The 16,845-nt window shown below is 34.4% G+C and overlaps 1 protein-coding gene and 1 non-coding gene across 4 annotated transcripts; one reads left to right on the forward strand and one right to left on the reverse strand.

Moving 5' to 3' along the window:
• Positions 1 to 82: 82 nt before the first annotated feature.
• On the reverse strand, positions 83 to 13,456 carry LOC122043477 (splicing factor 3B subunit 3-like). Of its 3 annotated transcripts, XM_042604098.1 has the most exons (16): positions 13,161 to 13,456; positions 10,990 to 11,124; positions 10,752 to 10,831; positions 10,550 to 10,633; positions 8,596 to 8,683; positions 8,308 to 8,465; positions 6,173 to 8,168; positions 5,146 to 5,456; positions 3,635 to 3,765; positions 3,453 to 3,556; positions 3,161 to 3,316; positions 2,887 to 3,028; positions 2,172 to 2,248; positions 1,425 to 1,564; positions 1,039 to 1,147; positions 83 to 683 (listed from the first exon to the last, which is right to left on the reverse strand). In XM_042604098.1, the coding sequence occupies exons 1-16, from the start codon at positions 13,335 to 13,337 to the stop codon at positions 486 to 488; spliced, it is 4,086 nt and encodes a 1,361-aa protein (XP_042460032.1). In that variant the 5' UTR covers positions 13,338 to 13,456; the 3' UTR covers positions 83 to 485. The 3 variants fall into 3 exon arrangements, with proteins under 3 accessions (XP_042460032.1, XP_042460031.1, XP_042460033.1); XM_042604097.1 differs by having other exon boundaries at positions 3,453 to 3,765; XM_042604099.1 differs by lacking the exons at positions 83 to 683; positions 1,039 to 1,147; positions 1,425 to 1,564; positions 2,172 to 2,248; positions 2,887 to 3,028 and having other exon boundaries at positions 3,174 to 3,316; positions 3,461 to 3,765.
• A 2,497-nt stretch (positions 13,457 to 15,953) lies between these two features.
• On the forward strand, positions 15,954 to 16,025 carry TRNAH-GUG. Its single transcript has one exon. It is a non-coding gene; the product is annotated as a tRNA-His (tRNA).
• The last annotated feature ends 820 nt before the right edge of the window (positions 16,026 to 16,845 follow it).

A 16,845-nucleotide genomic window follows, 5' to 3' on the forward strand; every position in this document is an offset into this window, starting at 1 on the left:
AAAGACATGAAGTACTACGTGTTCTATCATCCATTTTATGACGTCATAAATAATGGAAAAAAAATTCATAGTATCACAAAAATTGAAAAGAAAACTTCCATGGTAAATAGCCAAGAAACATTATTCACACAATGAAGTATAATTCAGTGGGAGAATTGTATAGCTTTTTCCTTTTAATACAAATTATTGCTCAACAACTCTCTGCATCGACTATAAACCACTTCCATCTAACAAGCTTGGTACATATTTCATATCGGAAGAACAAACAAATCAGGGCACTCGAAACAAACGCGATGCAGAGTCGAAAACTCCAAATGAAAGTCGCAGTGAGATTGGTTTTACTTATTTGGGGATTCCGGATCCATCTCTGCATGCGGTGCGACAAAAGGAGATCACTGGTGTTGATCACTAGCAGCGTTGCAAGTCCTCGAGTTGTATCAGTAGACACCCGATGAGGGGATGCGCGAGCAGACGGAAGGGGGAGCTCAGTTGAGTGTGTAATGAATTTGTTCGAGTAGGTGTACAACCTGGTTGGAGTAGAGAGGATGGCGATGCGACTCTGAAGCCAATGCATGGGAGTTTGATCCACCTCCTGATGAAGCGAGTACAGATTCTTGCTGCATGCTTGTTAGCTCCAAGAACTGCATGAGCATGTCTCCGTCGAGTATGCTAGGAACTCCCGACTGCAACACACAACTTATGAATCTTAGAAATCACATGTAACACAGGCATACCAATGATAACAATTAGAAAAGGGGGTCATGAAGAACGAGAACAAAGATTCTGAAAAAGGCATCAATACTCGTGAAAAGATAGCGTAATTCTTACATGTTTGGCAATATCAAATCCTAGTTTAGAAGGGGTTTTATATTACTATATCGCTATGGTTAAGCAAGTCTCGAAACTGGTCGGTTGGATGAACCGTTTACAGCTTAGTTGGAAGGAAAAAGAGGAGATAAAATGAGATGAAAAGATATAAATAAGGCGACCTTAAACAAGATTTGGATAAAAGATTCATAAAACAGTAATTGCGCATACCGGAAATCCACGCCCACGGTATTCCCTGTGGTTGTTTCCTAGAACAGGAGAAGTCAGAGAATGAACTGCAAGTCGATCTTGGACGGCATCTAACAATGCATATTCTTCACTGCAAAGTAAAATACTATTAGCAGACCACAAATTAACCTTCTGCAATTTAAGATGTTCAAAACTGCAATAATATCATAGTCCTATTCATGCATGCAAACGAAAACCGTCGATCAGGATACTAATTAAAGAAGCTAACAATGACTTGACTCTAGAAGCAGTAGCCAACGGTAAGATATTTAAAGAAGATGCTTATCTGGGAGAAAAAAAAACATGCACATAAAAAGACGCACAACTGATGAATACTATGGGATCTGAGAGCGGATAGTTCATCTGACCTTGTAATAGGAATGAGGATGAAGACACTTCCTAGCAACGTGCTTGCGACAATACTATCATAGGAAGATTTCTGAACTATCTCCACACCAATAGATTTATTGGGAAAATTATCTACTGGAAGTTTACATGGAACTGGAGCCTACAGAGCACATTAATGGATTAGAACAAGTCATTCTAAATAAAATAGAAAACTTAATTGGCAAAAACAACCCAACATGAAGAAAAATAGAACTGATAAATCTCAACCAGTAACAGAAATGATAGAAACATTTAAATGAAAACACACACAAAAAGCTGACAAATCTGCTTAAAAAAATTTTGGAGGCAAGGAAGTTTTGTGATTGCAAGTCAAGATCAATAATAGTGACATCATGCACAACCACCACCATTGGCAGAGTAGAGGACGGCAACAAATTTGCACTTCCAGTTACCTTCAATTTTTCACATCATTATTAAATATTAACCAAAATAATTAAGCTTTTGGAATCACTGGTATGGAATAACTAGGATGTTAATTTAATACAGAAACCAAGAAGGGCATCTAATTTCACCCAAACACGAGTTAAAAGGACAGCATTGAAAGAGTTCAAAGTCTGATCCATGTAACTAACTAAACAATTGTTTATCTACAGTATACCAGAAGGTTTAATTCTTCCTGTTACAGATAACCTAAATACAAAGTCATTGAGGCATACTATAAGTTTGATCACACAATGTCCCCATGAAGATAACATCCCAGAAATTACCTTTACAATGCTCATAACAGTTTCACCCATATAAAATGAACAATTCAGCACCAGGTTCTTCTCAGGGTATTCATTGGCTGCAAGATACAAACACAAATTTAACAGTCACATAGAAATATAGCGAAATGACTACATTAGGCAAAAAAAAAAAAACAGTAAAAAACACAGGAAATACAAAACGAGAACCAACATAAGTCACCAAACTCACACAACATCATTGTGAGTGGCAAAATATCTATGATAATAGACATTAGGTGTAATTCCAATACATAAGAAATGTAAGAAAAGACATTGAGATGGTATGGGCATGCCTAAAGATGATCAATCATACCTACAGTAAGAAGAGTTGAATCTATTGGAATACATTGAGTTAATCTTCATAGTCATTGGCATGCTTAAAGATGACCAATCATCAATGAATTATAAGAATCATAATACATTGATCAATGTAAAATAAAATAATTTAATTAATTTGAATATTGACATTTGTGTGCATGTATTTCAATATGCATATCCATTAGGACGGAAGTTATCTTATAAATTTTGTATGTCTCTTTGAAATGCAAAAATGCAAATCTTAATGGGAATGAAAAAAAAAACCATTTTTTAGAAAGATGGGCAAATGGAAGTTTAACTTATAAAAATTTTACATCTTGAGTGATAAATTATTACCATTCCACAAGCTAGAAAAGGCATTTGAAAAGCCAAAGCATACCTTCTAAAGTATTGGGACATGACAAAACAGAAATGTTCCCTTTACGATCTGATACGATGGCAGTATCACGATTCATCAGAGCACAATCAGCAACCAATCTCTGAGCAGGATCAGAATACAAGAGTTCTAATTTTTTAACATCCTAAGCATATAATACATAAGAAAAATTAGTTCAAATTGAAAAATCAAGAGATAGCAACACCATACTATCTTTGCTCTTATATGCCTTCAGAGGCTTACAATAAAACAGCTAAGCTTAGAAGAAAAACCATACCGCATGATACGAATAAAAAAGGATACCATCACGGCAATCACCAACTGCTATTCTATTATAAAATGTCTTCAAACAAGTAATGGCAAAACGTGTCCTGCCCGTAGCAAACTTTCTCAGCCGCTGAGGGTTCTCATTTGCAAAGCCAAAAACATTAAGCTGTTAAAAACAATGAGCTTTCTTAGATGTTTGAATGGGGAAAAAAGGTAGAGTCAACTGAAGACATTAGTTGACATGAGAGATCAGATAATACACAGCTATCCTCAATAAAAGAGTTTCTAGAATGATAACTCACAGTATTACCAGCAGAAGCCAAGATAAACTGGTCTAGATAAGAGCAGACTGACAGTACAGCACCAGATGCTAAGGCCTGGGAAACTAATCGCAATTGCCCTGCCCCTGTTTCATCAAGATGAATACCATCACAACAAATATCACCTTGGCTGCTGCACTGACTATTAAGTGACAATTCTTCACCAGCATGGCCAATTATCTCCCCAAATGTAGAGCCACTTTGGGAAGATAGATTCAAATTAGAGCAGTGGTTTGGGCTCCCCTCGGAACTATATGTGAAATCCAAGCTCAACACAATCAGTCGGCCCTTTGTACTGTTTATTCCCAGTAGAATACATCATATAAGTATAAACATTATATATGATGAAAAAGTGTAGCCCCTTTCAGCATAAAGAAAACAATGTAAAAGTTCAAATGTACATAATTATTATAGCTAAAAAGTATTTTGTAGATAAATTCTCCAGTTCTTCAAGAAGAACAAAACACTGATCCACACAAATTAAGCATATAGGCAAACACTTTAATGTATGGTCGAATGAAATATAAAGTCTATATCAACAAAAAAAGTAATGCAATTTCAGAATTGAAGTGTCTCATTACAGTTTATGGATGTTTGTTGTAGATTCAACTTTAATTGTGATTCTAATTGGAAAACAACTCTTGATGATGTCAGAGGGATAAGATTCATGTAGCAACCCCAAATAGTTGGAACAAACGCTGATAATTCCTAACTGGAAAGTACTCTTGACTACCTTTGTTAATGGAGATTTTAGGGTGTTTAATCTATATTTTCTCCTTTCCTAATATCTCCCCAGCGGCTGCAAAAACTCATAATTCATAAAATTAGGGTGCTATGAAACTTTCACGGTTTCATCACATAAGTGAACTCTACCGGAGTACTTTCTGAATCTGTATATGATGGCAACTAATAAAGAATTCCTTCTCAGTTCTAGCTTGTAATCTGAAATCAGGACTCTAGCTGAAATGGATTGCCAGAAATCCTGCTTAGAGGTTGTATTATGTCTAACTTATAAGCCCTTTTCATTAACTCATATACCACTGAATTTTTTTCCCAAACCAAACAAACAGCACTCATCAACCTCTCCAACTTTCAATGAAAAGGTCAATGTCATATAACAGATCAATTAGCATTCCAGTAACAAGGTAGCATTTGCATGTACCAAATGCAAAGTATTATGCTGTCACATGCTTTCCAATGCAAGCTAATCCCAATGTCAAGGCTAAATTTTCTCACCGTTGACTTTGCATGAACCCAGTGCTAACACCAACTACAACAATAGTAGATATTTAGATACCCAATACACCTAAACATTACTACACCAATCCCTCGAGAACTTCATAAATGACAACACATCACTACATTATCTTAAAAGCCAAGAGTGACATAACAAAATAATACAGATGTGCAAAGGAAAATGTGACAAGGAAACTGCAAAGTCGAGGATTCGCAAATGTAGCCTAGGTAGAACAGACATTCAGATAACCGCCATTAATTTATTTAATTTTTCAAGCAAACCACAGTCATTTCTGTGGAAAAAGCTAAAGGCATAGCACATACAAACATGGAAAGTCCAACAGAAAAACTATAGATTACAAGAGTCCATTGGACATCCGAAAACAATTGGCATAGTCTTCTTGCAAGGAAAGATAACACAAGAAATTCAACTGCGAACCTTTCAGCTTCACCACTAGGCATAATAATCCTGCCAGAAGATTGACTGGTTCCCACAGCCAAGACTTGTTCATTTCCTACCTTCACTATTTGCATGCATTTTGCTGTTTCCCCAGGTTCACACTGAAATTTTGAAAGCAATGTTCCACTAAGGGGATCTACACGACATATGTCTGATGAGCATGGTCCACCCTTTAGTCCAGTTCTCAGCACCAGTAAAGTCTTACTTTCATTATGATATAAAAGTTTCCTTGGAGTGCCATGAATGGAAAACTTTTGCACATTAAGTCTCTTGCAATGTATCATTTCAACCTGCATGACAGAGAACCAAGCACAGGAGCATAATGATAGTTCTTGAGAGAAAAAAAATATCTCCAACAAAACTTCAACGGCATATAAAAGAAATGATTAGGACAGTCAGCCTAAGTGAAGAAAATAAATGCTATTAAAGAAAATAAATGCTGAAAAAAATACAATCTACAGCAAAGAAAAGGCAATAACCAAGTTACAAAAATATCATTATTTGCAAATCTATTACTATCAATATCAACCTCACAACACAGAATATATAACCAAACAACTAGACTTGCCAATACCTCAGAAAACTAGCAATCAGGTAACCCAACAACGACACCACTCCACAACTCCCAAGCCCCTCCTAAATATAAAATTCAATTTAAAGAATCCCTCTGAGCATATCAGCAGCAAAAAAACTGGTTAAGGCATCACTATAATAAAGCAATCTATAAAGATAAGTGTATATCCTTAGTTTTAACAGCAATCACCAATTACACTAACAGAAAGAAGATAATGGTCAGTCGTCGATTATCAAACCAAATTAAACCAGATTTCTAACCCCAAAACAAGAGATCACAGTTGTGTAATAATCTTATTATTTCTATCAATTATCAGAAAATTATGTTACTGTATACACATCCCTGAACAGGTTATATTAAAGCAGCAGTATTCATTGGTTAAGATGAAAAATTAAACGTTGAATATGATAAAATCAAGTATAGGACATCTACCAGATGTAAGCTGTTTTCTGCAACAAACAGAACCCCCTTAGGACAGTCAACAGAACTGACAGGAGACACATGAGTAGCAGGCTGAAATGAGATAGATGTATATGCAAGGCTGTGCCTTGCTGTATATAGTAACCAAGGCCTATCACTGAGTACAATTATGTCTGCATCAAGTGATTCTTTCATTGGTACCAAAACAGCAGGAGTAATTCCTATGCGTCGAATAGCAATCAATTGCAAAAAAATAGGCGTGGGAGCTTTAGTATCTTCCATTGCACTATAATAAGAATTTAAACTATCCACACTTGATGAAAGACTTCCAAAGTCATTAAAACAAGACCTAGTAAAACCACTATGCCTGCTTGGATCTGTCTGAGCAGACCACTCAAAACGAAGAAGCATTCCATTTCTCAGCCCAGCGAGAACATAAGGATGATCCACTGATACAAGCCTAACATCTTCTGGAATACATCCACTAATAGGACTACCAAGTGCATTGCTCACTTCTATAGCTCCTACAGCAATCACTCTGAACACATCTTGATGGCCATATGATAGAAGTTCAACTGATGGCTTATGTGTACCAATGACAAAAGCAGTATTAATATCACATTTATCAATGTAACTAGCTTCATGATCCTTGACATTTGGTGTAACTTCTGAGGCCAAATGTTTAGAATTGGCATTTCTCAATGGAATAGAAATGCAAGAAACTTCATACTGCAGTCTGACATGCTGAATCTCATATATTTCAAAATTAAATGCTGATATTGATCGGACACCAAGAATGTAAAGAAAGCAAGGATTAGAGGTAGCTACGATTACCAAATTTTGACCTACAGCGCCAACACTAATTGTCATATTATTGGGAGACCAACAAGAAAAAAATGGTTGAGAAAGAGGTATGCCCTCAGGATGAGCAGATGAAGAAGGTAAACAGAGTTTTACACCACACCTATGAATTTGTACAAGCATTCTATCAGCAAACAAACCACAGGCCAAAGTACATACATCAGGCTGAAAGCCAACTGCTTCACTTACATCACTGAAGCTTAAACCAACTGATAATATTCTAGTTTCTTCAACAAAGGACAAAACAAGGAAAGAGTGATAAGAGTCACTTTGTTTCATCCTCAAGGTCCACATACCAGTTACTCCTGGATAAATAGGTGCAGTCCTCAAAAGTTTTTCTACAGATATACCACTTCGAACGGTTCTTAATGAACCTCCAGGATTCATTCCACAACAAGCAAACATTTGATCTTGGTTCTCATCGTAATAATTAGCAAGTGATATATCCAAAATTGGAGCGATATTTTGGATAGAACTTTTGTAGGATAATCTATCATGTTCTAGCTTAAGAACAAACCCATCTCCCATCTCCACTAGACCTGCAATTAATCCACAACTTGTCCATAGGAGTGCTTTACAAGCCATGCCCTTGTAGAGACAGTCTGACAAATTAATTTGAACTCCACCAGCACCAGAAGAAATTTCAACCTTAAATAGTTCCCCGGTGTCTAAACACAATAACAACTTAGAATCCAAGGAGGTAGCAGGTTCCCAAGTCCATGAGCATACAAGCTTAGTAGTTGAAGAAATTTTTCCATTGCTGCTATCAATGCTCATAGGATCATCGTTTTTATACATATCAGCTGCTGAATCTTTTAACTCCAGCAAAGCACAGGCAGCAACATTAAACATACCTTCATCATCAACATCTAATATCTTACAAGACTCATCAAAATAACCTTTATCTTCAACCAAAAGAGGCACATCAAAGCTTATCTTGTGATAGCAACAGACATTTTGAGGGTCTGTAAGATCCATCAAAAGCATCTCACCTATTCTGAAAAGAATAGCAAAGCCAGGGAGATGAGGGATCGCAGATATATCAAGTGCTAAAGGGCCACTTTCAAAATACCGAGAAATGATTTGAATAATCCGTGAATACGGATCACATCCAAACAGTAGCAAGTCATTCATTAATGAACCTTTCCTGCATTATATTAATTAAAACTGCAATCAGAGGAAGGCAAAAGCATCATTTTAAGAATGGAGAAATAATAAATTTGTTTGAGATACATTTACAGCTTCTAAAGGTTCACAATAAAATCCGAGTCAGAACTGAATCACACCTGTTCATAATAATCGCCATAAGGGGATTATATCCTTTTGTCTGATAAGTACCATGTGAAATGAAGCACATACTCCATATTGTACCCCGGACAATGGAGCCCAAAGTGTCCCGTCCATTGCTTGCATCAATTTTGCTTTCCGGAGGATAATAAATTTTCTGAAATTACGACATGGAAGATCTTCAAAATCTGAAATAAGTATATGCCATATTAGACAAGCAAGAAGACAGAACCTGGTTTGAAGTCTAGATGAGAAGCAACATCTTTTAATCATTTGTAGAGACTCACCTCATAAACAACATTCCTTTCAGAAGATATGGCTAGATTTATTACTGCAAATTGATCTTCATATGCACTAACAGCGACAAAACATCCTCTGCAAAATGTATAAAAAAGAAGGAAAGCTAGCTGAAAATGACAATTACGATTACTACAGCACATACATAAAGCCAAAGCATAAGAGCATATAGGAAACCAAGCAATATGAGACTCAAAATTTATTCACATAATTACGAATAAAAACTGGCATGAACTTATGTACTGGTGCTGTACAAACCATAAAAACTTCAAGAATTATCATGTTATTTGCTTATTGAGTAATGACTAGAACAGAACTGGTAGGACCAGACAAAAAAGATGGTTCAGCAAAGATTTAAGTCAATGTGTAGATGCATGGCATTTTGCAGTCTGGTTAAAGAAGAAGATATATCACTTCATCTTTATTTCAGTCTAGAGTTGATTAGAGGGATAAGATCCAAGTTACCAACCAAAGATCCGGGACTGACATGGACTCTTCTTGTTATATAATCAAAGTCACTAGTTCTAAAATTACTGGAAAAGCTAAAACATTGGCAAAAAAAACCAAGGGTCATATGTTTTGGAATAGATATAATACTTTCTGCTAAATAAAATTATATATATATATATCCTGACAAACATAGAATTTCAGTTGAAGTTGGAAGTTGAAATCCCTAGATCCAAATTTACAATAGTGAAAAAGGATTGATGTGACAGTCTAAAATGAAGAATTAGAAATTCAGTTAGATTCAAGTCCCCATGGATCATGAAGTGTGTCAAGTCAACCTTACCTATTCCTGCAAGGTCTAGCTTTCTGTCGCCGACATCATCCTTGCTCCTCACATGAAATGAATCCCAATGGAGAAGAAACCTTGATTAATGATTATCTATCAACATTCTGCTTACCACCCTCTAAGCCAACAAGAACAGGGGAATGAAAAATGTTTTCAAGAGTGCTCTCCAAGGACAAGTTTAAAAATGGTAAAATTGTATTATTTCCACCAATGAGATATGGAATACTCATACTCGATGCAGTAACACTTTTCTCTATCTCTTCTATGACGGAACCATAAAATAGCATAAATCTAGAGTTCAATTTTAGGCAGTAATCTATCGTATCTTCCAACAAATAAAAAATTCAAATAATTAGATTCAAGAATAGAATACTTTTTCAGTAATCACATTCTTGATCATCCAAAACTTTGGAAACAGTGTCAGCTCATCAATTGAGAAGTCTGATCTAATAATAGTTTTTTAAAAGATGAACACATTTATTTATCCAAAACATTGATATTTTAATTCATTAACTGTGGGTACCACCAGAGAAGGAAATCAAAAAGAAAATAATTTTCCTTCAACGAAAAAGTTGGATGAAAGGAAAAGACTGGAAAATCTTTCCCTGATTTTTTTTATATCACTTCCATCCATGTGGCCCAAAAACTCACTTTCGCAAGGAGTGGAGTTCAAATTCAAAGTTAAAAAATTAAAAGAAATATTTTTTTATCAAATCTATTTTCAGTTTGTGTTTTCTTTCTTTATTTTTGATGAATAAAGTTTTAAAAACCCCTCATCTTTTCTTCCTATTTTTAATTTATTTTTTCTTTCTTTCTTTCCTTAGTTGTTTACTTCTTTTGAAAGATAAGAGCCTAAGAGTAGACTTTTGTTCTAGCAATATTACATCCTAATGCATGAATCCACAAAAAAATATAATTAAACTAAAATCTTTAACCAAGTAGAATCAGGCATCCAACTTAGTTGAATCTACTATATTATGCAAGACATCCAACAGATCAACAAACCAATCCCACTAAGTTCAATTACTGCAATGTAAACTGAATGTAAAAATAATATTAATCGAGTTTACTTAATTACAAAATACAAGAACTTGAGATCATCAATACCAAGAAATAATCCACTAAAAAATGAAGATATGGCCAGTACTAACCCAGGATCGACAGCTAACATTCTACCTAGTTGATGCCTTGTATTTCCAGGTTTGGATAATTCAATATGTGTCATTGCAAAGAACCTACCAAAAGCAAAGAGAACCACAAAAAAATCATGTCGATTAAAAAAATCATGATACAAAGCTGTATCTAAAAGTGAAGTCGTGTCTATTAATAAAAAGACCGTAGTTCTATAACAACCTATGCATCTCCGAGCAGAAAGTAAGCAATGAAAGTTTTCCAGAATCAGAAAGAACAAGCAAGATGTCTTTTCCTTGTCCCTGCAAAGGAAAGGAACATCATCAAGAATAAGAGCACCTACTTACATGAGATCAAAAAGGCCATTAAAAATAATGAATATGGTATAAAACGTTAGTCCAGATAATAATTGAATAAAACAAATAACAAGAAAATAAAATTTAAGGAAAAAACAGTGTACTTGACATGGAGACCCTCGGTGTCTGTCCTTCAAGGGTAGGACTGCAATGTCTTTAATTGTACCAAAAACACTTTGTTCAAATATTGATTGTATGATGCCATCTTCGTTAATTGATGCCAATTCTAGTGATGTTTCCTGAGAGAGATCGATAAATATAAGAGATAAAAAAAAGGCAACCCAATGCACGAAGCTCCCACCATGCGGGGTCCCGGAAAATGATCCACTATACGCAGCCTTATCCTGCTTTTTGCACGAGGCTGTTTCCAGGATTCGAATCTATGACATTTAGGTCACAAAGCAACAACTTTACCGTTGCGCCAAGGCTCCCTTCTCGATAAATTTCAGAGATATATAGAAAAAAATCATATTAATCGATATAGAACTCATAAAAACAGTAGGATCATTTTGATTCGAATCTGTGACCTTTAGGTCACAAAGCAACAACTTTACCGTTGCGCCAAGGCTCCCTTCTCGATAAATTTCAGAGATATATAGAAAAAATTCGTATTAATCGATATAGAACTCATAAAAACAGTAGGATCATTTTGAGTTTCTGAACCTAAAAGAACTATTTCCTATTAAGTGTGATATCTTAATGTTAACAAAAAATCCATCAAAGTAAGGAAGAGTGATGAATTGACATTTGTTTCATGTATCATAAGTTAAAACCAAAGAACAACAGCAAACAAGCCCATTTCAAGATGAAAGATTAACGCCTTAAAGAAATTGATTGTCGCTTATTTGGGAATTCCTAAAAATACATAGTTAGGTAGGCTAACTTAAGATGACTTCTTAAAGTTAATGAAGCTATTACTGGATATCCCTTCCCAATCAACTGTCACAATCAAAACCTTTAATGCACTCCTAATTCCTAAATATGTACAACAAATATATATCAGATATTATTAATTGTCAAGTTCAGTGTGGTGGTCTCCGAATATGAGCTTTCCTGGACAGATCGATTTGACCATCTTCCACATATAGGACTTCTCAATTTATCTGGCATGTTGATGCACCTAGAAGCTACCTATACTCCAAAATTAGCAATTGAACTTACCCGTAATGTTTATTAAATGGCCGCATAAGAAACCAGAATTATTACATGTTATTTCATATCTGATATAAATTAAGAAACATAAAGTCAACCATTGCCAGACTATCAAGCTAAAATTTTTGCTAGTTAATACAGGTGGGACATAGTCCCCCATGGAACCAATGTTGTTCAAGTTTAATCAAATTTTAAGATATACGCATAGAACCAAACAGCCATTGGTAAACAAGCTGCAACTCAAGATGTTTGCAATAGGATCATGAGACTATAATTGTTGACTACATGAGAACATGTACATGGCCTATATTATCCACTATGATTCATGGTGATGTGCAAATCTTGGCCCTTAAATTAACCACTTTGTATTAAGTTGATGAAGGCTCACCAATAAAACAATTATTAATGATAATACATTCATATGAATATGTTGAAATTTGTGTGTATATTTGTATAAGCATCAACACAAAATTATTAAGATTCATAAGTTTTAGAAGTTGAAACTGTTTTCCTTTGCACACGTGCTGGTCAAACTTTCGTTGATACTACTACAAGAGGGCAATTAGGTATGTTTTTGATGAAAAAACAAAAACATTGAATGCAACTAATAGACTTTATACTTAAAAGAACCCAATCGATTAGAGTTAGTTGATGGAGTAAGCGATAGAAAAAGATCAAAGACAGTTCATAATAAAAAAAAAAGCAACTTGATAGATATAAATATTATCAATAATAAAGTATTACATGGAGTTCAATGGAGGAATAAAACTCATCTAGTGAAGCATAGATAGACAGGGATGTGAGGATCACGACAAAATGATATCACTTCTGCTTATTAAATAGAAGTAGGTCAAAAGTGGGTTGAAAGATGTCGAAGAGGAATGAATCTTCCTATATGTTGATCAAACAAGGTACTGTCGAGGTGATATTAAGCCAGCAGTTAGGCACAAGGCAAACAGCCGGCCAAATCAACAGTTCTGCCCATTTTTGTCACGCAAGCAGTAACCTTTTCCAATACTCGCACAAAATAATAAGAGCAAAAGCTAAAAAGGACACTAATGGGAGCAAAAACCATCGAAAGAAGCTCATTTGTGATCACGGCCAGCGACACCGACGCGAGTACCTTGCCAAATACGATGTCCTTGGAGTAAGGCGAACGGAAGTGGCCCTGCACAGCGTGTAGAACAGCGCTTCCGCGTAAGACACACTTGGCGAGGTAGTGGACGCCGCGGCGGGAGTTGGAGTCCGAACTGGAATGACTGGCCAGCGCAGGCGATCCCTCCTCTCCCATGCCTGCCATCTCGATCTCAGTAGACGTTGGAGCCTGAAATCGATGGCTGGAGAAGAGCACCGGCGATAGACGGGAGGTTTCTAGGGTTTGCCTCGGGTCAACGAGGTTTGGGAAGGAAATCGAGTCGATGAAATAAATTATAAATGTGGCAACGTCATAATCTTGTTATAATTTATATTATCTTGTATTATATATGCTAAAAGAATTTCAAAAAAAAAAAATACTTTAAATGGGACCTATAAAAAATAAAATAGTGATCCTAAATTTATATATCTATCCTTCGATAATTTTTTGATATTTTTTCAATAAATATAGATTGCTTATTGTCTCGATAATTTATCCATAGCATAAAGGGACCAATAAAATATGACTTCATTGTTTTTTCTCCGATATAATTATATATTATACATTTATACCCCCATCAATTGATATCGTTTGATAATTACATAATTATTTGATCTAATAAATATTAGAATTAATTTTTAATAGTCAAAAATATCTCGTGTTGACATACTCAACCGCGGTAGATAATATATTATTTTTTATTTCGATTATATATTATGCTTGTTCGAGCTATGATATCATGGTAAGAGATAAGAATTTTCATATTGTAATACTCTTATTCTGATATTTTGATTAAGTAAGTATGGTTTAAAAATGTTAGATGGTATTATTTATATCATCAAAGTGTATCTTTTTTTCGGAAGTTTAAACTTAAGAACTCCAAAATTAAACGTGCTTGGCTTGGAGTAATCTAAGGATGGATGACCTTTTGGGAAGTTTTTCAGGGTGCGTGTGAGTGAGGACAAAGCATGTTGAAAAGACCTCCGGTGGTTTGTAGAGCTAGTTGTCAACCCGATGGGCAATTCTGGTGGGGGCCGCCTGATTCGATCTGGATGGGATCCGTTCGGGCCGAGGCATTACAGATAGGGCTACAAATGAATCGAGCCGGCTCGAAAAATATTCGATTTGTATTCGATTTGTATTCGAATTTATCGAATTTGAGGCGAACTCGTACATGTTCGAACTTTTTTCCGAGCTGAACTCGAGCCCAAATTATATTATTCGAACTGTTCGCAGCCGCTCGCGAGTCTTAATATTTATTAATATAAGTTAAATATATATTAAATAAATACATTTCGAGCCTTTCGAACTTATTTTCGAATAATAATTTGAATAGTTCACGAACATGTTCGAATATTTCGAGTCGAATTCGAACCCGAGTCCTAATTTATACCAAACTTGAATAAGACATTTTAAATTTTTCGAGCTTCGAATCGAGCTTGAACTCGAATATACTATTTCGAGCCGAATTCGAGCTTTACAATTTTCTATATGTTCGGCTTGATTCGATTCATTTGCACCGCTAATTACAAATGGTATCAAAGCGATCTTACGACCGTGAATACGTTTGTGATAGAAATGAATTTGAATCTCTCACAAGGTAAATAAAAAATCACAAAACATATATATATATATATATATATATATATATATATATATATATATATATATAATTGATTAAACTTAATTAAAATTAGTCATCACATATACACATATGTATATGTGTAATATAATACATAAATATATATAAATTACTACTATAAATAAATAACTCACTTTATATTAAATTTTCACAATGCTTTTAATCTTAAGAGCATTCATGTCAGTTTATGTATCTATATATCTAAAATTTATGGTAAATAATTCATTTTATTAAATTTAAATAATTATTTTTTACTATACACTACATCAACTATCTTAAAATTTTCATTATCTTCAATTTTTTATTATTTTCTCCCTTTTCATTTATTTTTTATTATTATATTTATGGAATGAGTGGAGGGGAAAAGATTGAAAAGAATGAGTGGAATGAGAGATTGAAAACAAATATTATTTTATTTTTAGAATAGAAGTTTTATTTGCTAAATTTACAGTTATTCATCAAATTTAAATTGTGAGAATAGATAGGATAGCTAATGTAAATATTTTTTTAACTAATCTATCCAAAATTTAATATAAAATCTTTAGATAAAATAGCTGATGTTCTAAGACGAGAGACTAAAGATAATCTTACATATTTTTATATAAAAATAACCAGAAAAAATAATTAATAAAAATTAAATTTATTTTAAGGGTTAAAAGAAAATTGAAGGATATTAACATAATTTAATTTTAAATTTTATCAAAGTTAGTAAAAGGTCTGATTAAAATATTTTTATTTAGTTAAATTTTTTTTAACCACCGCTTGGATTTTATCTAAGTTAATTAAATAATCTTACCGCCCATTCCCACTGGAAATATGAAGCATATATATAATATAAAATATATTACAATAGCTATAATCATAATAAACTATTTAAACTTATTAAAATTGTAACAATCAAACATTTGTATATCAAATTACTTTATATTATTTAAATTTAACCATAATTTTTCCAATTATGATCATAAATAATTGTAGTCAACTTTGTCAAGTTGATTTGTTTTGACTAAATTAAAATGTGTAGTAATTCTGATCAACTTAAAATAACTTTATTTTATTACGACTATAATATTTGGAAATGAAAAATTAATTCGATGTTATTTTTTATTTAAACAAATATATACATTTTTGAATCAACTGTGGCTGTAGTTTAGTGGTTAGAATTCCACGTTGTGGCCGTGGAGACCTGGGCTCGAATCCCAGCAGCCACACTTATAATTTTTCCTCAATCATATTTTAGCCTGAAAAGTTATTTTTTTTTGGCACCGTAACGCGGATCGGATGTTTCAGGATTTGGGTTCGGATTCTACTTGGATCCGATCCGATATGCAACCAACCGGGCAACCTTCTGGAAGACCAACCTAATCCACGTGCAAATGCGAAGAAGAGCGATTTGATAGAGGGCAATTAGGTATGTTTTTGATAAAGAACAAAAACATTGAATGCAACTAATAGACTTTATACTTAAAAAAACCCAATCGATTAGAGTTAGTTGATGGAAAAGATCGAGGACAGTTCATAATTAAAAAAAAAACCACTTGATAGATATAAATATTATCAATGATAAAGTATTACATGGAGTTCAATGGAGGAATAAAACTCATCTAGTGAAGCATAGATAGACAGAGCTGTGAGGATCAATATTCAATCATGACAAAATGATATCACTTCTGCTTATTAAATAGAAGTAGGTCAAAAGTGGGTTGAAAGATGTTGAAGAGGAATGAATCTTCCTATATGTTGATCAAACAAGCTACTGTCGAGGTGATATTAAGCCAGCAGTTAGGCACGAGGCAAACAGCCGGCCAAATCAACAGTTCTGCCCATGTTTGTCACGCAAGCAGCAACCTTTTCCAATACTCGCACAGAATAATAAGAGCAAACGCTAAAAAGGACACTAATGGGAGAAAAAAACATCGAAAGAAGCTCATTTGTGATCACGGCCAGCGACACCAAGGCGAGTACCTTGCCAAATACGATGTCCTTGGAGTAAGGTGAGCGGAAGTGGCCCTGCACAGCGTGTAGAACAGC

This window comes from Zingiber officinale, chromosome 2A (assembly GCF_018446385.1).
Source record: "Zingiber officinale cultivar Zhangliang chromosome 2A, Zo_v1.1, whole genome shotgun sequence".
NCBI lineage: Eukaryota > Viridiplantae > Streptophyta > Magnoliopsida > Zingiberales > Zingiberaceae > Zingiber > Zingiber officinale.

What these genes read in the sequence shown, in the direction of transcription:
- LOC122043477 (XM_042604097.1), bottom strand. Translation starts at nt 13,337, where the DNA reads ATGGCAGGCATGGGAGAGGAGGGATCGCCTGCGCTGGCCAGTCATTCC. An exon ending in ACCGAGGGTCTCCATGTCAA is followed by an intron (nt 10,832 to 10,989) that starts GTACACTGTTTT and finishes TTTCCTTTGCAG; the next exon opens with GGACAAGGAAAAGACATCTT. An exon ending in CCTAGTGGTGAAGCTGAAAG is followed by an intron (nt 3,766 to 5,145) that starts GTTCGCAGTTGA and finishes GGGAATAAACAG; the next exon opens with TACAAAGGGCCGACTGATTG.